Source organism: Thunnus maccoyii, chromosome 3, assembly GCF_910596095.1.
Source record: "Thunnus maccoyii chromosome 3, fThuMac1.1, whole genome shotgun sequence".
NCBI classification, from domain to species: Eukaryota; Metazoa; Chordata; class Actinopteri; order Scombriformes; family Scombridae; genus Thunnus; species Thunnus maccoyii.
In genome coordinates, this window is record NC_056535.1 from 20526147 (window position 1) to 20549835 (window position 23689).

A 23689-nucleotide genomic window follows, 5' to 3' on the forward strand; every position below is an offset into this window, starting at 1 on the left:
GCCCCAGCGACAACATTGGTTAGGCAATGTAACTATGGTGTAACCCCAGGTTCTCAGAGTATAGGCGTAGCCATAGCCGTCGCTTTTTTAGCTCAGTGTATTCAGTTCATTACAGTCAACCACGCTAACCAAGCTAGCAGCTAGCATTAGGGTCAACACCACCCTCTTGTCCAAATATGGTAACTTCTGGCTCCAAAAATCCAAGATGGCCATGGTCAAAAAGCAAATTCAAAGCTTCAAACATAGGGCTGGCCCATGCTGGCCCCAATGTTACAATCCAGCCAAAAAAATCCTTAGTGAATAAAATAGCCTGCAAGGAGTCAGAGCCACTTATGAGTGAAGTTAGGCTCATGTTCCCTTCCTACATCCACAAAGTAATAGTTGAGTTTTACATAACTAGTAAACTTTAATAATGTAGAACATTAAACCAGCACAATAAATCATGAAGATGAAAATTCCTTTCCAGCTCAACATCAGAGCAATTCTACCACCAACAGTGGTGAAAGAAGTACTCAGATCCTTAAGTAAAAGTATCAATACCAAAAGGTAAAAATACTTAATTACAAGTAAATACTGCATTCACTATCGTACTTAAGTATAGAAGTATTACCAACTAAATATACTTAAAATGATTAAAGTAAAAGTATCTGTTTTGAAGAACATTGGGTTGTGACTGATATATTACATACATACATGAATACATTTAACAGTTAATGTATAAGCAGCATTTTATTATTGTAGCTGGTCGTGGTGGAGCTAGTTTGAACTGCTATAAGGGTCACAAGATAAATCTGAGGGGTCTTAAGTTGATAGATTGGGTAGGTAAGAGGAAAAAACACAGTTCTGCTATATAAATTTGGATTAATTTTTCAAAATGTTTCTTTAATCTTTACGTTTTTGAGAAATATTGGGGAGTTTTACCTCTTTGGGTTTGTTTGGGAACTAATCTTTCACAATGCAGTGTAATTTATAAACTCATCATTATGTTATTTTATGTAAATTTTTAACCTGACTAGTAACTAGTAAAAAGTATAAAAGTACAATATATCCCTCTGAAATGTAGTGGAGTGGAAGTATAAAGTAGCATAAAATTAAAATACTCAAGTACCTCAAAACTGTAACGAAGTACAGTACAGAGTAAAAGTACTTAGTTATTTTCCACCACTGACCACCCAATACATTTCTGTCCTGTTTATGCCCACAGCTTGCAGAGCTGGGTATAATTGTGAAACCATGTAACCACCACAATAAAAAAAAAAAAACTTAACACAATTGATTTTTTTATTATGTCAATTACAGCAATGTTTTGAGGTCATTCGGGATTTTTGTCTTTGTTCATCCTTAAATACATAATCTTGATGCTGAAAGGCAAAACATGTAGATTTTCTTGTGGAAATATAAATTAGCTTCAAATCATATTGTTCAATTTACTTTCCCATAACATGCTACAAGCGTTTGAGCACTGCCTGTGTGTCTCAGTTGTACAATTGGATACAGTCAAGAGAAAGAAAGTGGGGTGACTGGAGACTATAAACTAAAAACAAGCTTTTCCTTGGTATGGACTTAATGACATTTTCATCATGTACAGTCTTACCAAAAATATCGACTGACTCACTGAAACAAAGATGACTTTGTCTTCGGAAGAAAAAAAGTCTTTCAGCTACATTGCCGTGGCATGGCTCTTGAACAAAAATGACACAGGAAGCAACTTTTCACAAGTCCACTTACAACGGACAAAAAAAATAATACAAAATACTGCTGTCTTCAACTTTTCTAAGATTTGAGTCATTATCATGCATTTTGGCATAAAAAAGTTGGTTCATGTGTCACTTTCATGTGTCAAATTGTTTAACAAAGACAACCGATTTAATTTTGTTGGCAGAAAGGCTGTAAAAGTAGTATTTTAGATGAAAGATTTGCACTACTTTGGTACAAATTACCAGTGTCTACAGAGTGCAACAGACCTGAATACATTCCATTATTCACCGTTTTATTGAGCCAATCTTATTGATCCAGCTAGAAATTTTGGCAGTTTGTTTTTAAAGTGCTGTAAGAACACTGAGCTGTATGAGTGATATTCATTTCTTTTCATGACAGGCATTATTTTAAAAGGAGACTACAACATAATTCCCATCATTTTACTTAACTGGAATTACCTGCTAATGACAGATAAACAAAAAGTATGAGAAAGCGAGTAAAAACATGAGACATACTTGAGATTGAGACCGGAGGAATAGCTGTCAGGCCGCACATCCAACCATTACCATACACATACTTACCACACACACATATACAGTGTTCCTGAGGACCAATTGTTGCAGTACACAACTGCCATTTTCATTTTTGTTTCCCAAACAAAAATAGGCCGATAAGATATATTCTACAATATAATGACTACATAAATTTAAATCAAACATACATACTTTGCAAATCAATGTATAAACTGAAGTAGGTGCCTGTTGGGAGAGACATGGAAATTGGCTTAATCTAGATTATACTCTATTCAGCACATGCATTAAGAGACTCTGGAAACATCCAAAAATCTAAACAACCAAATGGAGAAAATACGGAACGAAAGAATAACAAGTTTCCCTAACCCTAACTGATACATGATTGCCATTTGCAATATATCAGCTTTCCAACATAACGGAGCCCTAATGTTACTGTTTTGGGTCAAGTAATGACACGTATTGTATATATTAACTCATTGCCATTTACAGTTTCTTTTTCCTTTTTTTTTTTTTTTTTGCAAGGCTGGCTAAAATCGAGGCTCAGTTCAGTTCATAAAGATAGATGGAAGAAAAAGAAGAGTTCCCTCTTTAAATCCAGCAAGGCAGTTGAGATAAGCAGACTTCACTTGGTTTGAGTGAATAAGCCCACGACAAAAAAGGTCAACCTCAGTGCTGTCAGTGCCTTGATTAGTCCAGAGCATTGCCTGAGAGGTGAGCGCCGTACTCCCAGGGACTGCCCAACAATGTCAACATGGCTCACTTCATCAGCACCTCCTAAAACACACAAGACAAATAAGATTAAGCAACACAGAGCTGCATAATCTGTCACTGCTGTTACATCACAGAAAATACTTAAAAATCTACATCTAAAGTGGAACACGAGCACTCATGCATTAGTTATTTGTTCATCAAGTCTAAATTCAGATGTCCAGCAGCACTTGTCTGTGAAACAGGATGTAAAGATTACAGGCCAGATACACAGATAGAGATTTTTGAGCGTTAAAATAAAAAAAAAAAGATAACACCTATTTTACACATAAAAACATAACAGATTAAGCAATGTTTTCCCCTTAAATCTTGTTATAAAAGAATTGTCACCAAGATATGTATTAGGGCTGTATAATGTATAATCTGCCGATTATTTCCTTGATTAATCATTTTATCTGTAAAATGTCAAAAAATAGTGAAAAATGCCCATCGTAATTATCCATTCAAAGGTGACAGTCCAAAACCCAAAGATAACTAGTTGTCATGTATAACAAAATTAAACATTAAATCACCAAATTTGCAGAGCTGAAACCATTTTTGCTTCAAAATGACAAAAACGAGTATCAAAATAGTTGCCAATTAATTTTCTGTAAATTGACTAATATGTATTGAGCTGGATATTTTACAGTAGAAAAATAAACTTGTCGATGCTCTTTTGGTGGACAATTACGTAATGGAGACACTGTTTCTAAACAATAAACATATCTCGTCATTCATCAGCCAACATTCAGTAATACAGATATGCAATAAGATAATATTGGCCCGGCTGATTTATTGCTCTAGTGCTAATAAAGACAAGTGTGACACAAAAATCACAAACAAATAAAAACACAGGTCCATATCCCACCTGAGTCTCTTTTGGCTCTTGAATTGGTGGTTCCTCACTTTTGACATCAGCAGAGGGAGCTGTGTTGGCCGTGTGTAAGCTCCTTGTGACTGGACCACCAACTCTCTCCCTTGTTCTAAGGGAGAACCGCTCCTCTTTCTTCAGTTGTTGTGGTGGTGGTGATTTGGCCTCTGCTAATCTCTTGGGTGCTGCCTCTTTGCCCATACGCTGCATTCTCATGGCTGGCCGTTGCGCAGTGTCATTGGGAGTGTCAGGAGCTGACGGGGTGGGAGGTAGAGACTGAACTTGGCCCTTCTTCCTTTTTTTCCTAGCAGACACTGGCGCTGGGAATGAAGCAGGCCTCTTTAGTCGACCCAGCGTAGCAGCCGTTTTTCCTTTGCTTGCTGGGGAGGGTTCTGGGTCTGCCGCACCGGAGCTACGAGCTCTGGTCTTTCCCAGGGGTTTAGGCTCTGGCTCTGTTGGCGATATTTCACAGTCTGAAGCTTTCCTCCTAAGATTAATGTTTTTATCTACCACAGACGCTGCTTCTTTTTTCACCTCTGCTAGACCTTTTTTGCCCTTTTTAACAACAGGCTTCATGGGACAGCTGACTGCCATATGTTTATTGAGACTCGCAGGATAGGTAAACTCCCGACTGCAGTGAGGGCAGATGTTAGAGGCCTGCTCTTCTTCAACTTTAATGGCAGCCTTCTTTGCTGTAGTGGCAGCTTTATTTTTTTGTGAAATAGCCTTCTGGACCAGCTGGTTTTTCTTCTTATTGAGGGCACTCATTTTTGTTTTACCAGTATCTTGATTAAAATTAAGTCTCTTTGGCTGACCCATTCTACGGAAAGCACTCTGGCCTGGAGTGGCAGCTGAGGGTGACACGACTCCATTTAGACACTTCACTATTTGCTTGAGGGGGATGGGGTTCTTCTTGGGAGTGTAACGCTTCTTATCACTAGCATTGGCACAGGCCAATATGTGCTGGTGCAATTCGGGCATGTTGTCAAAGCTGTTGCCGCACTTGGTGCAGCGAATGGCAGTGCTGAAAGTTTGTGGTATGTTGTGGGTCGTAAAGTTAGTAGCCGAGGCCACAGAGCCAGCATGGGAACGGCTGTGATAAGGGAAGGGGGGTGGTTTATAACTGGGGTAGTGTTGATTAATGCCAAGGCGGACGTCTGGGCCTTTAGGTTTCCCTCCCTCTGAGGCCATGATCTTTATTGTAGTGTACAGCTCCTCATTGGGGTCTTCTGCTCCATCCTCTACATGATTACCATTAACATCAGGCTCATCTTTTACTGAATCAGAGTCATTGTGTGGAGCAGCTTCTTCCGACATCTCTGGTGCTGGTGTTGAGGGGCTGCTTTCCTCTTTGGCTCTGGATGGATCTGTGTAGTTTTGTGGTCTAAGCTTGCCGCTCTCTACAGAGGTATGTGTGCATGTCTCGTTTGGATGCAGATCCTTTTGGTGCTGCTGGAGGTTACAGAGAAACGCAAACTCCTTGGAACAAACTGAGCACACAAAGATCCTGCCCACTCCATGTAGTGTTGTTCGGTGAGCAAGCAGGGCCGGGGCATCACCAAACAGCTGCAAACAGAATTCACACTTGAAGGGCCAATCTGCAGCATGCTCTGCGATATGCCCGCTGAGCTCTTTCATGGAGTTGAACGGCTCCTCACAGACATTACACACAAAAGTCTTGCAGTATGTCGAGTCGACTTCCTCTGCCTCAGAGGATTTATCAGACGGTTTATCAGGAGCAGCAGGCTGAGGTGAAGAGTCAACACCATCCTGAGGTGCATGATTCATAATGGACAGCTCATCTTTGCCGTGCTGAGGCTCTTCTTTTATCTTAATCTGAGGACGAGATTGTGGAAGCAGTGATGGGGATGAATCATGTGGAGGAGGCGGAGATGTTGAGGAAGATGAGGATTCTGGCTGGGATGAGAGAGCAGCAAAGTCTGTGTTCAAAGATTTCTCTGTTACCGAGTCGAGGTCTTGGTTCATTTTGCCATTTAGCAGACTGTTGCAAGTCGTAGTCAGAGAAACATCATCTGTAGTGGGCAGATCTACCGATGTAGGCTCAGGAGGGCTTGGTGTCGAACGATAAAAGGGATCTTTAAGTGGAGTGTTTGGGGAGTCCAGTGGCTCAGAGATATGGTTCTCTTCCTCGTCTTTGTTTTCTTCATCTAACAAAATCTCTTCTGAGTCTAACAGGTGTTTGTGCTCAACCGATCTTGGAGACATTTTTGGCGAGAGGACAGGAAGAGGTCTCAGTGTGGAGGAGTCTGAAGGCTGAGAGAGAGGAGAGCTAGGCATAGCTGGCGGAGAGGGTATGGTAGGTAGTACAGGGGGAGGCGGTGTTGGGGATGTGACACTGGAGGTGCCGGGTGAAGAGGGGTTCATGGTGACAGGGGTCAAAGAGGGCGGAGAGGGGTGGGCAGACTCTGATGCAACATTTGGAGAGCGAGAGTGAAAACAACTTAGGTTCGCTAAGGTCGAGGGGCCCTCCTCTCCCGCCAAGGTTAGACCTACATATTCATTCATCAGCACCTTTTCAAGCATGCTGGTGTTAGGCTTTCTCTTTTTTATTAGCGGCTGTGGTGTTGGACTTCCCTTTAACTCTGGCTCAGCGTTGCTCTTCCGATGCAAGCTTAAATCAAGAGCTGAATCCCCGAGCACCTTGTTCAAAGTGTCACTTCTCCTGTTGACAGCGTTTGACAGGTCTAAAGGCTGCTGATTACAGGAATTTCCTCCGCTACTAGAGGGTTGGCTGTGGACATTATTTCCAGAAGGGCTAAGGGTGTCCCCATCATCTTTGTCCAGTACGCTTCCAGGAGGTGACACACTGAGGTTTTCCAGCTTTGGCACCTTGAGGGTGTACGAGCTTGCCACCTCGGCTTTACAGCTTTCTGTTTTACATGCAGGACTGAGCTGCGGAGATGACGGGGGAGATGCTGTTCTTCTTTTAAACCTGCCTGAAGCCCCTTGTAGTGACGTGACTGACTGCGGGGAGGCCAGTCTATGGCTTTCTGTTAACAGAGCGATGGTTGATTTCTGAATGTCTTGTGTCTGGAGGAGCTGTTTCAGCTTAGGCGAGAGATAAACCGTTTTCTCTCGTTGAAATGCTGATGAATCTGCGGCCTGTTGGAAAAGTCCGCCCACTAGCAAGTTTGATGAGGAAGATGTAGAGGATGATGAAGATGACGAAGAGGCTGTGAAAGACGCTGTTTCTGTCTCCACTTTAAGGCTGGGAACAAGTGGGGGTGTAGATGTTCTTCTTTTTGCTGCTGGCTGGCCAATGTTGGAGACCTGCTTCGCCGCACCGGTTCTACCCTCCGCCTTCAGTGCTTGACTGATCTGATTTGGGCTGATCAGGACTGTGTCCAGACCAAACAGAGCTGCAGATCTGGAGTCCACCTCTATCACCTCACAGCTGCTCACTGCACTGGTGGACACAATCTTGCCGTCAATGTAGAAGCTCAGATTCTCAGAGATGTTTTTGGATATGTCAACTGCATAATCGTCCCTGTCTGCCTCATCTTCTGTGTCCGCACTGGGCACGTAGACAGGCGGTGGGCTGGTGCTGGGGGACTCATCGGGCAGCTGCTGTTGCTGTGCTGACGCCTCTTGCAGCAGCATGCCTTTCCTGCGAACCCCCTTTGGTAACAAGTGCCGTTCGTGTATTCTGCGTTGGTGTCGGCGCATGTTTGTGTGTGTGCCAAATGCTTTATTACAGTACTTGCAAGGATGGAGCTCCTTAGACTCCCCATTTTCATCCAATATAAAGGGACGGTCAGCATGAGGCCCCAGCTCCTTTCTCTGTATCTCAGAGTTGTGCAGGGGTCCTCCAGTAAACTGAGCCCCTATGGCTATATAGTGACTAGCTGGGCTGGTGCAGTCAGGACTTGAACCATCAGTGTGCACCACAGGACTGAGTAGACTGGCAGTTCCAGCCAGGGAGCCGGGCCTTTTCTTGGGCCCACTCTCATGCCTTCTCTCGTGCCGCCGCCGCCCCACTTGTGAGCCAAAGGATTTACTGCAGTACCGGCACTTGAACAGTTGCGTTTGCTGGTGGGTGATGGCATGAATGTGTATGTGGCGCTCCAGACCTTGTCTGGTGGAGAAGTGGCGTTCACAGTGCTGACAGGGATATGACTCTCCCTGGGTATCTTCTTCAAGGTCACCATCGGGATCAGGGTCAAGGTCAAGATCAAGATCAGGATCGACCTCCGGATCTTTCCCCGGAAGCGAGGAAGACGCCAGCTTCACCTGTGACTCTTTATGGCTTTCTTCACCACAGCTCAGAGAGGAGGCAGGTTGCTTATTTTGCATGGAATCAGTCAAAGATGAATGTTGAGTAGTTTGCTGCTGTACTTCATTTGGATCCTCCAAATCATTAGCGTCCTCCTCTTCTTCCTCCTCTTCCTCTTCTTCCTCCTCCTCCCCATTTCCCTGGTCTGTCATAGCTGCTGACATGTCCTGCACATCTCTATGGTCAGTGCTTCCCATGGGATGGGTTTCCTGGAGTTCCTGTGAAGGCCCTTGAGTTGATGACCTCTCATCCTCCTCCTCCTTCAGACCTGTAAACAATACCGGGAGCATTAAAATCAGACTTTCTCATCAAACCATGCTTTCCAATTATCACTCCTTGATCACAATTTAGTTTTAAATGCAGAAAAGACCAAGTATATGATATTCTCCATCTCCACCAGTGTCTCAAACGATTGACTATTGACTCAAAAATTAAAAATCAAACTTGGCTTCTTGTACAGAATCAAAGGATGTCTGTCTTCTTCCAACCATAAAACTATTGTGCAGTCAGCCCTCATGCCTGTCCTTGATTATGGAGATATTCTGTATTGTCATGCTGCCCTGTGTAAACCCTGTGTATCATAGTGCATTACGCTTTATTACAAATGACAGATTTTGTATTCATCATTGTTCGCTGAATCACAAGGTTGGTTGGACTTGCTTACAGTCACAAAGGAAAAAAACATCTGAGGTTATTCATCTATAAAGCTTCCAACCTACCTCACATCTCTTCTCTCATTTAAATCCCCTAACTACAGTACACGATCCAGTAACTACTTGACTTTAGATATCCCTCATGTACGCACTAATGTTGGCAGAACTGGTTTCAGGTACTTTCCACCTTTTAAATGGAATGAACTGCAAACTGCCCTCAAACTTGAGTCTTACATTCCCTTTGGAGATTTTAAAGCTTTATTATCTTCATTATGATGTTTTTTATGATTCTTGTAACAATTTTTTTTTAATTCCTTGTTTATTGTGTAGTTGTGTTGTTTCTGTCTGCTGATTGTGTTCTTGTGTTATGAATGTTTCTTGTTCTCAGGTCTCTATTGGAGAAGAGATCTTTAATCTCAATGAGACTGCCTGATTAAATAAAGACAAACACAAAGTAAGACTCTTAAAAATCAAATAACTACTCAAGACATGATAAAAAACAGGCAACAGGCATGTTCAAAGTAAGTCATATTTTAATGAACATGAATGGATGGATTTTGTTTGGGTTATTTTTATGAGGTTGTGTGTACATATTTATTTAATTTAAATTGTTGGATATCTCCTGGGACATTAGATGTAAGCTATTCATATTTGTATGAAGTCGTAATAGAGTAATTCTATGAGGGATGGGTCATGTAAAAGTCCTTACACAGAAATAAACCTGTTCACTCATTTACAGTGTCAATAACATGATTATCCATGACAATGACTCAACTTACCTTCTTCCCCATCCCACATGTCCTTGACAGTAGGTTTGGTTCCACTTGTTTTCTTGAATTCACCCAAACCAGCCTGTTTGGCTCTCTCCAGCAGCTTTCTTCTGGCTGCAAGTACAAACACATACACACACATACACACACGCATACACGCGAATGTGTATCAGATTTGGCAAGTACAGGTTTACAAGAAAGTGCATGTGTAAAAAATGTATATTAGTATGTCATGACAGTATCTGCCAGTGTTAGGTTGTCTCACAAATATTTCATGAGCAGAATCTTCCTCGACAAAGCACCAATATAGCTGGCATAAAATGGGATTTTACCACAGGACCCCCCCCCCCCCCCAAAAAAAAAAAAAAAATGACAGGATCTTGGTTTGGCTAGTTATGATGCATCAATTTATTTACAACAAACTAAATCCAGTGACCCAAAAAAATCTTCAGTTAGGCTACATGGCATTGTATCTGGAGGGATACAATACTGTGTTCTTCCAACTTAAACATCTACAGATTTGTAAGATATATTGTTTTCTTTGCAGCTACTAGACCCATATAGAAGTTGACTCTCAATTTTTTTTTTTTTTTTTACATCTCTTGTACTCACTTTACTAGATTTGAAACGAGCATTGTGAAAACTTACAAGTGACTGCTTCTTGAAGTCAAAATGATATGTATGCATTAACCTTGTAGCCTATCCTTAAGTAAACATTGTGTTCATAATTATGGGCTTGTGGGCATCAGAAATTTAAACAATAGATAAATAAGTCTCAGGCTATGTTTAACATGACTTTTTTTGAAGTTCTAAGCCTGATCTGACTCAAGAGGCTTCCCTGGCACCTTGTCATCAGCAGTGTGTGTCCACAAAAAGGTCATCTGACCTGGCCTACAAAGCCTAATTCATACCAGAGAAACACATGCTGCAGGTCAGTCATCTGACCAGCTTGGTTAGAGGCTGCTAAAGCTACAGCAGCAACTCAACTACCTAAACATGTGTATAATTTAACTGCAGTAGCATTTAAGAATCCCACCAAACCTTTTCTGGCTTAATTTACTTCAATTCAGCAGTCAAAACGTCAAATGTCAAACACACCAACTCTGAGCACATCGGTTAGGCAACATGCATGCTGTTTGATATTAAGATGAAGCAAATCAGATAACTTAATTGAGGGTGACTTTGTAGTTTAATTCAGAGCTGCCAAAGCTACCAACTACACTGCAGTGTACAAAGAGGAGACGCTATAGCCTGTACACTTAAACTGGCTCTTCTCACACGAAATAACACAAAGAAACTCGCCCTTTATCAACACGCCTTTAAACTTATGGCAAATATTTCACAGATGTGACTCAGGACCTGCAGCTTACAGTCCTCAAATTTTATTTTCTACCTTATTCAACAGACATGTCGATGATTCTGGGGACTAATCGCGCTTTCTGTATGTTGCCTGTTTCTAAGTGATGCAGTTACATCCAACAAGAGTCAGACTTTAGAAATGACACTTGCAAGCGTCTAAATAACATATTGTCTACATCAGAGCTGTTATAACCTGTGATATTACACAATGTTTCAGAATAACTTCTTTACCACACATGACACAACGCCCATTTCCCCTCCATGACGTAGATTTCACTACGTAGATAAATAGGTGAAGCAAGAACTATCAAAAGCAGAGAACAGACGCTAAATGCATATATTTTTTAATCAATTTGCCCTCTTCTTCGTGGTCCCGCATAGAAATACCCTACATGATCTAATTGTCTTTTATGAAAACACTATGTCCAAAGTTCATACTGACAAATGTACTATTACACAGCTAGGTTGACTGTTTCTTACAAAATGAGGGGCTCACTTGATGGCGTATGACTTAATTTATTAAGAGCATGATTCATGTTTTTCAGAAGAAATTCATCTATTGCACAAATGCACCAACAGTTAGCGAAATGGCGTTTCTGTCTCTTTATATTTGGGCTTTGTTTTGATGTCTCAACCACCACAATGTTAACTCTATCAAATCAGGCTATAACACTAGAATAACCTTATTATAACGCACGCTACTGTATTAGCTGTCTTTACAGCAGGTCGATGTGATCAGATTTTAATAATAACAATAATAACAATTGACTTCAGTTTGCCATCTGCTCAGACTGCACACCGAGATGTCCGTGCGTTCAGACCTAATTAGCCGTTTAGCCTAAGCTAGCATGCAACACCAAGTCTGACAACCCGATGAGCTGGTTATTCTGGACCCAACACGACGAGCAGGGTGAATTTAGACACACTCAACGAGGTATAACAGCTTATATTTTAGGTTGTTATCCAATACCTGCGCTCCAGTTAGCCGGCAAGTCGGATAAGGCAGCTGGCTAGTTAACGTTAGCTAACCTGCTAGGCCATCATCAAGTGGAGAGGCTCGCCGATGGATGGCTTTCATGCTTTAGGAACTCAAGGAAGGTCACATCCTCGACACCGTCCGGACCCAGAGGAGGAGGGAAAAGCTGCGAAAAAGTTGCCCGGATGCTCCTTTAACAGTTAAACTACATATTTAACGTGAACGTGTAGGCCGATTGGGAGCCAAATCTGCTCGCAGCGACGAGTTTGAGGTCGGGTGTGAAAGTAGAGAAAAGCCCCACACATCGCAACCGTTAGCCTCCACTAGCCTTCCTTCATTAGTAGCTAACTAGCTCGCCAGTTTACAACTTCGACTGCGAAGTAAGGGGGGAAAAAATCAATTCGTGGCTAACTTAGTGGCTGTGCAGCAAAGACAAGGATCAAAAGCTGAAATGTCATCTCGGTTAGAAAGGCAGGCCTCACCTCGCTTCGCCCTGGGTGAATTTTTCCTGCTCAGACTGCTGGCTCTTTCTTCCTCCAGTGCAGCTGTTATCTCAGGGTTGTCTTCCACAGTGTACCACACCAGCAGCTCCTCTCCCGGCCCGATAGGCTGCAACAATGAGAGATGAGGTCGGCCACCAATCACAGACCGGCTTGCTGTGAGGCAAGGAGGATATTTGGGCCACTGTGCATCTAATCTGTCTGAGTTGAAGGGGGTGGAGGGGGGTGTATGGAATTTGACAGGGTTTTTTAACCACAGTCTGCAGTATATTCTCTGTTTGGCCCACATTTTTGGATAGTAAGCCTACATGTGAAAGGGATGTACTGTAGCTACCATAACTCAGTTTAATCACCTTAGCAAAACGTGCATTAATGTTAAAGGGACTCAAGCTTCACAAAGCAATACCACAATGAAAAAAAACATACTCTATTGTAAGTAAAAGTCCAGCATTTAAAACCTTATTTTAAATGAACCTGCAGAAGTACTGCCAGCAAAATGTACTTCAAGTATCAAAAGTACTCTTTATACAAAATAGTCCCATTTAGACTGTCATATTTATCATGTTTATTATTGGACTTTCAATTTGTTGATATATATAGTGCATGTAATAAGTATTTTAGGGGGGTCAACGTAGAGCTACTGTTCTAATCTAATCTATGATGCATATTTTAACCGATCGATTTATGTGTGAAATATTGACCTGAAAAGTAGCTTGTAATTATAGCTGTGAAATAAATGTAGTGGAGTAGAAGTACAAAGTAGTATAAAATGGAAATATTCAAGTAAGTACCTCAAAATTTTACTTAAGTACAGCACTTGAGTTAATGTACTTACGCTATATTCAACCACTGCAAAGCACAAATATGCTCTATAAGTGAGTTTTAACCAACTTGCATGTGTAGAAAATGACTGAAGAGAAGTTGTACACACACTGAACTTTGAAAGCTCCCAAAAAAATTTGATCGATGCAACATTTCAACCTTGAAAGTCTTTACCAGATGAAGACCCTGTAGGTCAAAACATTGCAAATTTGAAAAAGCACAGGAGTGTGATTTAAAATACATTTGTAGCCTTCAACTGGGCTACAGTGCAATTCTGGAGGGATTCAAGATGTTTTTAACGGGAGTTTTTAGGAAGTTTAAGGTAACTTAAAAACTTAAAAACACCAATTCAACCTCAGTTATACTTTTCCATTTCATGCCAATATATCCTTACAGAGACTATGTTTGGATAATCATACTGTATTTCACAGATCATAACAATGTGCCAGAGTGTTTTCATCCCTAACAATCCAAATCCTGGAGATTTTTCATTCTTCAACTTATTCACCATAATTCAGTCCATGTACCACTGTTGAGCTGTGTGAATATGTTTATCTTACCCTTAAAACTTTGTAGTAAATGGCTCTGTTGATCTCCAGGGGGAAAAGATTCTGCTCCTCACTGGAGCGTGCCCAGTTCACGTAGCGCAGCCAGTTCCCCTTCATGGGGTCTGTGGCGTCAACACACATCCAGCCCCGTGCAGGGAAATATATCTACAAGACAAAAAGGTAGAAATATGACGTTTTAAAATATATGTAAAACATAAGTATTTGTCATAAAAATGTAATAACATTAACAGTTTTTTCTCTTTTTCCCTAAAGTTGTGCCTTAAAAATGGCAGAAGTGTGTGTTGATTTACTCTTTTGAACTGGAGGTGTTATGGTTGATAATAGTTGGGCTCATTTTAGCTATGCAACACAAAAGGTGGAGGTGAGTGTTTTAAGGAAAGGATCCAGCAGAGCAGCCTGTAACGTACCTCCCACATGTAAACATTACTGGTCACCTGGGACCTTTTCTTCTTCTCTCCAACAAACGGACCAAACCTCTTGCCTTTAGGAATGGCCCGCGTGGCCCAAACACCTGAAAATAAATATGAGGAAAAACATCTCATACCTGTTACATGTTAGATTTTCATCACTAAACAGTTTATGTACAGTGTTTAGGTATATTGGTGCCCAAAAGATTTCCTGGACTGTGTTTAACTTTCATCATATGACAGTGGTGAATATCAGTCAATAGATTGTTATGATTAAAACATTCTTGATGAATGTGGATAATCATTTATTGTACGACTGGGTAGACGTCAATCCAGAGTACATTAAATTTTAGGGGAACTTTAGACTCAAGAATATGGGTCATGAGGATTGGCATTATGAGGTATATAATGACCCTCAGTGTAATAACTACAGGTTGTGTAAGATTATTTTGATATGATATGATATGATATGATGATGATGATGATGATGATATGATTTGTACAATTACTATTCAATTTGAAAATAATAATCTTTCAATATGAAATATATCAAAGATTTAAACGATCTTGCTAAATTTGTAAAAAATAATAATGATTACTTTTGTCTTTGCTTATCATTTTCTTTTTTATTGTATTTGCTCAGTTTGATTTCAATTACTGACAAGTCTTGCTATCGACTTACCTAATTTGTCTTTCTTTTGTTTTCTTGCATGTGTATGTGTCCATATACTTCCTCTGAGGCTCAATGTGGAATAAATAAAGTCTGAATTATGGTTGTTTAGCAGGTTTAGGGATAATTTATCTTAAAAGGCTCCCTACAAAATCAGTCTGTCCGGCAGAAAACGTTGAAATCCTTTTGATTTGAGACTCAACTGGCATTCACTACTTCACTTTTGTTTACACTCAGAATCTCTGAAGTATTTTCTCTATTAATCAATTAGTCGTTCGGCCTATAAAATATAGAAAATTGTTAAAAATGTCAATCACTGTTTCCCAAAGCCTAAGGTGATGTCCTCAAATGTCTTCTTTTGTCCCAACCAACAATCCACAACCTAAAGATATTCAGTTTGCCATCATAGAAGGCTAAATAAACCAGAAATGTGGACGTTCTTTCTTTAAAAATGACTCAGAGTGATTCATCGATTATCAAAATACTTGCAGATTAATATTCTGTCGATCAACTATTCAATTAATCTGCAAATCGTTGCAGATCTACCTCAGAATTGTTAAAAAATTAACAAACTTCAAAGTTTAACCTGGTCTCACTGTGGTCCAGAGTTGTACATCCATGTGCAAGTGGAAATCAACAGTGGTAGAAAGTAACTAAATACTCTGTACTGTACTTAAGTACAATTTTGAGGTACTTGTACTTTACTTGAGTATTTCCATTTGATGCTCCTTTTTACTTCCACTCCACAACATTTCAGAGGGAAATATTGTACTTCCTACTCCACTACATTTATTTAACAGCTTTAGTTACCTTACTGATGAAGATTTGACACAATGGATAATATAACAAGCTTTTAAAATACAACACATTGTTAAAGATGAAACCAGTTGTTTCCAACCTTTTTGGCTTTTGACGTCTTACAAAAAGCAGTGTGTAGTCGGGGTCACATTACAGATGTCTATGAGTTGTTAACAGCTCCACCAAATAGTGATTTTTCCCTCTAAACTTCTCACATGGTTTCATTTCAATCAATGTTCAAATGATCCAATATTTCACCAAAAATCAACCCGACCCCTAGGTTGGGAACCACTGGACTAAACTAGCTAACTGTATATGAACTAGCTCCACCTCCAGCAGCTACAACAGTAACATGCTGCTCTAACACTGATGCTTCAGTATTAATAATCTAATGATGTCATATATATGATAATAAATCAGTCAGAGGGGCCAAACCACTACTTTACTTTAATACATTAACTACATTTTGCTGCCAATATTTATATACTTTTACTTAAGTAGGATTTTTCATGCAGGACTTGTGATGAAGTATCTTTACATTGCTATATTGGTACTTTTACTTAGGTAAAGGATCTGAGTACTTCTTCTACCACTGGAAATCAACACGCTAGAAGTCTTTAAAATATTTTGTTGAAGTTGCAGTTATCTAAACAGGCCACAGATACTTGTTTACTCACCAATGCGGCTTTGATTTATAGCAGAAGGTCCAAGACTCAAACAGTTGGGCAGACCTGTCCACACGTGTGCTGGAACTTCATCCAGAGTTTCCACTGTCCCACCAGTAATAGCCATGACCTAAAATACGTAAAACATGTTTGTGTTATTGAAAAGCCTAAAAACCTGTGAAAATGTCAAACATCCTCAATCAGTAGATAATAGCTTCATTTTGTCAATCAAACATTTCACCTGTTCAGGTGGGTTTCCACAAGACAGTGGGCACCAAGTCTCAGTCACTATCACATGAACTGTAAATAAAATGTAGAGTAGATGATTAAAAAAGCAGCAGCGCAGTCACTTAACTGAATGATCTCAAAGTGAATTCATTCCCACGACAGGAAATCATATCAGCGAGGGAAACACACCAACCATCTAACACCAGTTTCCTTTAAAGCATTTATATTTTTGCATAAAACTGAAACATGATACTGAGTAAAAATAGAATTTACTAGGAACTATTTAAATAGGGCTTCTGGTTTGCCAAGTTCATGACAATAGACCTCTGTGTTTGTACTTCACCATGGACCTTTTGAAAGTTGTGAAATGCAAATTTAACCACAGGTTATGGCTCTGAATAATCATGCAGCAATGTCCTTTCACAAATACAGCAAATAAGAGGTGTAGTCAATGAACTGATGAAGTCATGCAGCTGGACTGACTTTAACTACTGATTATTATCATTATCAATTACCCTGCTCATTTCTCTCAATTAACCGATTAACCATGTGACCTATAAAATGTCAGAAAAGAGTGAAAAATGTAATGTAGCATCATAATTTGCTAGCGCCAAAGATGACATCTTCAAACTGCTTGTTTTGTCTGACCAAAAGACCAAATCCCAAATATGTTCAATTTACAATTACACAACAGAGAGAAAAGCGGCACATTTACATATTAGAGAAGCGGAAACCAGTCAGTTGTTTGCCTGGAAAATGAGTATTTGCTGAATATTTTTTTCTGTCAATCAACTAATCTGTTTCAAATGTTTGTCAGGAGGTTTGCATTTATATAAATATTGATTATTCACAGGCACATATTATGCTTTAGTTACTTGCTTTTTGTCCCAACTGGCAGGAAAAGACAATTGTTAAGGAGCACAATAAAGCTGCTGACATGTCTTTGTGCTGGTCCCTGCATGCTGAATTAAAAATATAAAATATTCCACACATTTCACCAGCAGATATTTTGACTTGAAGACTAACTTGACCTGATGTTTCCATCTTCACATTAACTCAAAAGCAGATAGATGGCATTGTCACATGTGACAGTTCATCTTATTGTCTGGGTTTGTGTTGCACCAGTTCAGGCTATTTAACATCCAACCTCTTCATCTGTAAATCCTGGGGGGGGGGGGGATATAGATTAACTTTTATTAGCCAGTTCATTTAAGTTCATCAGATTATTTTTTCTCCTTACTATAACCCGCTGGTGCTGGAGTTGTGATCAGACATTTTTAAATCCCTCTTAAGTTCAAGCAACAAACGGAGCGAGAGATTTCTATGTGGGTGTGTGCGTGTGCGTAAAGCAGATTTAACGCGTTTAGTCTGCGTTCATCATAAAAAAAAAGTTATCCAACACAAATAAAACAGACGGATATCTAAACCGTACAGCGCCTGAGGGATGCAGTTTATTGTTACCCTTGTAGGCGACTCGTCTGCTGCCCTTATTCTTCCCGATGCTGGCCGGAGGAAGGTGCTTGGAGCTTTTTTCTCCTTAATGCTGCCTGTCGTAGGGTGGGTTTTTTGGGTTTAGGCTACTCATGCGCGCACTTACCTGCTTTATTTGACCGGGGACTTGTGATTCTCTTTTTTTCTTTTTTTTTTTTTGCTCTACCTGCTTTCAATCTGTTGAAAATGGCGGATGGAGGCTTGAGTCGAAAGCTTCAGTAACTCGGATCGTAGTGTAGTGGAGTTGGGAGAGGCAGACCCGTGCACACACGCACGCAGCGATGGGGCAATAATGTTAAAGTCAAGGCTGCAAGGAGGTTTTTTTTTTTTTTTTTGAAGACGACAGGCTTCCCTGATTGCCTATGCTGCAGGCAGTGGCTCAAGTCCTGTCCACACTGCAGCCTAACATGAAACCATGCCAATTAGGTACCTTGCTTAGATTCATCAGTGAGCATAATGGGCCTGTAGGGTGGTGCCATCTGTGCATCCATGAATAGTTAAGAGGAACTCCATAAAATACATTTTAAAAAAGGCTTATTAAAAAACTTTAATATTTTCCTATGAAATGATTTGCCCATGGCTACTTTTTACTGCTTTGCTGTCATTTATGTGTGTTCTATTTCCCTTTTCCCCGACATAGTTACTCAGAAACATCTGCTTATGTGATTTACTGATGCAAAAAGATTTAAGGATAAAAGTTCAAGCCAGTTATTTATTTATGATTTATAAGTAAATGAGAGGTTTATCTGGAAAAATGCAGCTCAAAGATTTGGTGCTTAAATAACATTTCAAAATGATCTTTCTTCACAAAAATAACTTTTTTATGCAGATGTGAGGAGGTTTTATAGTGTCTCAGTACACAAAAAGAAAAGTGTGTTAAGATATGATGCCTTTTTTCTAAAACTCATCAGAAGTCAGTAAAAACCTTGTGCATTAAATTAAAAACCCTTTCTTTTAGACATTAGTGTAACAAGGCTTCTACTAGGGGTGGGAGATTGATAAAATGCTCTATCACAGTATCCGACATTTTATATTGGACTGTGGATAAACAACTTCATATAGAATATTTTCTGAAAGTGAGAAACAGCTACTGGGTGAGATAATCAGACAGCAATGTTTGGTTTGGTTAATCCAGTGAATTAAATACTTGACTAATCAAAGCACTTCATCAAAGTGATGCAAGAATCATAATGCAATATTGTCATTAAACAGTCCGGCTCACTGATTTGCAAAATTGCACAATAACCTAATACAGTGTTAAAGGGATAGCCGCCAATGATGTGGCAAAATGACAATAACAGTATATTGCCCTCCCCTTGCCTCTATTGAGAAGTACAAGAAATTAGTCTAATTATTCTAATCACATTGAGCATGAAAACAACTCAAACAAAACAGTTTATACTTCTGTTAGTCTCAAGACGAGTAACATGGCTTCCTCTGAGGTGATTCGCTGTTTTCTGCAGGGGTTGAGAGCTGAATAAGCCTCAGTAGCGTAAAGTTCCTGTTAAGCTATGTTGTGACTTTCCACATACAGTTGTCACGTTGGTGTCAGAGGACAAACTAGGCAATCATGACTGTTATTATTTACAGCTCATGTTAGTAGCCACTAGAGGCTGCTGTGCTACCATAAACGGGTTGTGTCCTCTCACATGAAAGTCTGTTCCTGGAGATCTGTGAACTGTAACTTATCAGAGAAGGACTGTTGAGGACAAATATATTTAATTTATGCCATTTTTGAACAAAATCAGAGCAGCGCTACATCTGAGAAGACTGTGTTGACTAAGTTGTGACACCAGTGAACAGATGTGTGATGTGTGTGTTTAATTGTAGAGGATGTTTCTGCACAGTAAACACTCTGAACCCTGCAACAAAGTGTCTCTGTATAGTTGTGTATCCTCACGTAAACCTTACAGCAATAATAAGCAACGCGATTCTTCCTGTTAATGATTATGAAAGGATATGTGTTACGACTTCTTAAGGCGTGACTTCATGCCTCATTAGGACACAGTTGGCAAGTACTTACTCTACAAGTCTGGCATTCAGTGCACCTGAGGGCGCTCAGCCAGGGTTTTTTTTATATATATATATATATAAATTGCATCTTCTGTTCAGAGTTTTCCATCTCTATTCATTCCAAAATATCCCAGTAATGTTGTTACACGAGAGGACTCACACTGTGGGCCTGTCATGTACATGTCTGCTTCTCTAATGACTGTAACCTCAGCGCCTAAAGCATCCCTCAACCAGATGTGCTGATTCTTGTCCTCCTTTCCAGCTTTCAAGCTTTCACCTCTACCACTCAAGCAGTACCAAATTCCTCCACCCCTGCTCCACCTTGATGACCTTCCCATGTCCATCAGTCTGACAGCTATATCTCACGTCCTTCCGCTTTTATGATGGTAACTCCTTCTTGCCAGTATGAGGATGTCCGTCAAACACTAGTATTCTTAAACTAACTGCATCAGATTCCCTTAAATGTTAACAAACAAGAATAAACAGGAATATTTAAATTCCACCAGAGAAACCTAAAAAGTCCTCATCTATCCAACACTACTAGTAGAATGAAAGTACACACACTTGATTTCACATGTATTTATCACTTTATTGACAAATAAGGTCTTCAGGTGCATTACAAACATAGTCATCATTTGGCATTCATGACAAAGACATATAATCCAGAATTTTACACATAAACCTACCTCGTACTGTGAATTACACAACATGTATTTAGTCAAACATCTGAACTATCTGTATGGTTGACAAGACTTTCAAAACTGTTCAGGATCATTCTTAGTTATACACAACAAAACATAACACATTTAAAAGGAAAATTTACCACAAATCCAGAATTAAGGCACAATACTCCCTAAAAGACTTGGCAATTTAAATACAGTTTTACTCACTGGTACTTCAAATAATATTTGTAATTGTTTTAGTTAGTGTGTCTGCGTGTTGTATAAAAGCAATTTGTTCTCAGATCACTCTTAATCTAAATGAGACTTCCTGAATACATAAAAGCTTCACTAATATGTGAATTATGGCTTCTAAAGTATGTAAAAGACATACAGTGGGGTCTAAAAAGTCAAGATACTTCTATTTTGCATTTGTTTCAAATGTAATACTATTTTCTCATTACAAATGATAATATCAGCTTAATAATTTGAGTGAAAAGTTGAATCTTTGAAAAATGTAAATAAATTTCAGAATATCTTGTATTTGGCATGTCCCCCTTTTTGCTTTAATGCCAGTATGCACTCGAGCTGGCATGGACAAGTTTGTGCAAAACCTGATGACCCCTGTTATCTCAGCATGATTTGACAATGTTCCAAAGTGCTTCTTGTGATGCCAGAGAATGCTTGGCTTCCTCAGTCTTCAAGTGCCCTCATAAATGTTCAATGGGGTTGAGGTCAGGTGACTGTGGAGGAAACTTCTTTGGTCTTCCTGCAAAGCTTTGAGGTGTGTTTGGGGTCATTATCCTGCTGCAGTATGAATCCTTCTCCACAAAGATGCAAACCAGAGGGTACAGCATGTCTCTGAAGAATGGACTGGTACGTCTGCAGGGTGTAATCAGTTCAGTGCAGGTGTCCAACTCCAGATTAGGCAAAACACTCCCAGACTTGAATATTCCCACCACCATGTTTCACTGTTGGCTTGATACACTGCAGTTTCATTCTCTCTCCTGTTCGTCTCCTTACATGCACCCTTCTGTTACTGCCATACATCTCAAACTTGGATTCATCAGTAAATAGGACTTTTTTCCAGTCATCCAGTGTGAAATGCTGGTATTTCATAGCCCACCCCAAGTGTTTAGCCTTGTTTCCCCTCCTGAGAAGTGGTTTAGAAACTGTTGCTTGTCCTCTGAGACCACAACAAGACAGCCTTCTTTTAACAGTACTTTTGCTGATTGTAGTCTTACGTTCTTTACTCAGCAAATTCTGTATCTTTGATGAAGTTGCTTTTCTATCTCTCAGGGAACTAAGTTTGATGTATTGATCTTCTGATGGTGGGGTCACTTTTGGTCTGCATGATCGTGCTTTGGATACAACTGATCCAGTTTCTGCAAAGCATTTAGAGCTCCATGCAGTGCCCCCTAAGAAACCTTTAGTCTAGCCATGATTTGACACTGAGAAAGACCCTCTTTGTTTAGAATAACAATTTGACTTTTGACACTTTCACTTAGTTCTGATGCCATGTTTACCACTATTACAATGCTACTTAGTAAGCAATGATCTGCTGGAAACTTGAGGCACATATTCATATTTATAACATTTATAACAGATGAACACTGGCTGCAAGTTGAGGTACTTGAACAAGCCTCTGATGTCTAAGTCAAATCCACCTGAGTGTCATCTGAACGCGTGCTTCAGCAGAAGGGATACAACTCAAAGAAATCTGACCTTTTGTACAAAGGAGATAAATTGGTCGGCGCCACAAATTTGCTTAAATTTGATTCCTGACCTAGAAATAGTGCAGAATCTTAAATATTTCTTCATTTCACATGTCAAAACTTCTTGTGTTTTTAAATGTTTCTGAATCCTCAAACTTTCTGATTATTTCCAGGTTTATGTGAAAATCATTAGAGATTTTCAATGTGGTCTCAGACTTTTGGACCCCACTTTAGTACCTGCTGTAAATGTGTACAAGTTATGAGAATCTGTACCCCCAGGCAGGTCTTGTTAATCTGCATTTATTTCATACAGACTCTGGGGTTTAGAGTTATAGCAAGCGCAATAAAAACAGGCAACTATTACAATGGGATATACTTACTGTACTTTGGTGCAGTTTTAAAACAGAAAACAGTTTAAAGCTTTCATTTGGAACACCGTGTCCCCATTACCATCCTAAAAATATTTATGGTGTGCAGGATGAGCTGTAAACATATAGCTGGTGCTGCAGCATGCCAAAGTGTGATTGATGGGAGAGCTTTGCTTCCCATGCTGCATGACAGAACAGGAAAAGTGATAGGCCTACTTGGCTCATGCATGTGGTGTACTGTATGTATGGGTCACGAGGCCACTGGAAATGTACATGCTGCATGTAAAGAACATTTTGTGATTGAAGGCTGAACACTGTTTGTTTGATAAGAAAGAATATATTCAGTATACCTGCACACAGTTGATCTCTGTGCAACTTAAATGACCATGATCATGTTTCAAAAACCGGAACATGATCACACAGATGAAACGACAATATTCATAAACTCATTGTAAATACACATCACATTTTACGGATCACAACTACCTTTTTTTCACGAGGTTGGTCACATGCTCACATTCATTTATCATAAAAAAGTACCACTACCACATCACTCAGATATATCCAAATGTTTTACACAAGAGTAACGTCTCAAGTAGCTAATAATCATCTCTACTTATAACATCCATCCCACAGCTTACATTAGGTAAAGACACAGTGTTAAGAGAGATAGGGTGTGTAAGCATAATATTTTGACAGGGATTCCATCATTAGAGTGTGTGTTTGTGGGAAAAATCCACTTCCTGAGAATCCAAACCTTGAAGAAACTGTAGTGCAATGATTTCATTCAGAGGACTTTCTTAAGCAAAGATCCAACGCTGTGAAATTTGTTCAGCTCAGTGCTTCAGTTGCCCCATATTTCTCCAAACAGCTATTCCAGCTG

General features: G+C 39.8%; 1 protein-coding gene across 4 annotated transcripts; it reads right to left on the bottom strand.

The window, feature by feature from the left end:
- Positions 1–1267: 1267 nt before the first annotated feature.
- prdm2b (PR domain containing 2, with ZNF domain b) lies at positions 1268–18380 on the bottom strand. Of its 4 annotated transcripts, none has more exons than XM_042406294.1 (9): positions 18218–18380; positions 16574–16632; positions 16345–16462; positions 14200–14303; positions 13784–13936; positions 12384–12510; positions 9576–9680; positions 3847–8411; positions 1268–3005 (listed from the first exon to the last, which is right to left on the bottom strand). In XM_042406294.1, exons 3-9 carry the CDS (start codon positions 16457–16459, stop codon positions 2988–2990), a joined length of 5187 nt encoding a protein of 1728 aa, XP_042262228.1. In that variant the 5' UTR covers positions 16460–16462; positions 16574–16632; positions 18218–18380; the 3' UTR covers positions 1268–2987. The 4 variants fall into 4 exon arrangements, with proteins under 4 accessions (XP_042262228.1, XP_042262226.1, XP_042262227.1 ...); XM_042406292.1 differs by having other exon boundaries at positions 18158–18380; XM_042406293.1 differs by having other exon boundaries at positions 18022–18380.
- Positions 18381–23689: the final 5309 nt, after the last annotated feature.

What these genes read in the sequence shown, in the direction of transcription:
- prdm2b (XM_042406294.1), bottom strand. Translation starts at nt 16,459, where the DNA reads ATGGCTATTACTGGTGGGACAGTGGAAACTCTGGATGAAGTTCCAGCA. An exon ending in TTTACTACAAAGTTTTAAGG is followed by an intron (nt 12,511 to 13,783) that starts GTAAGATAAACA and finishes TCATTGTTGCAG; the next exon opens with CCTATCGGGCCGGGAGAGGA. An exon ending in CATGTGGGATGGGGAAGAAG is followed by an intron (nt 8,412 to 9,575) that starts GTAAGTTGAGTC and finishes TATTGTTTACAG; the next exon opens with GTCTGAAGGAGGAGGAGGAT.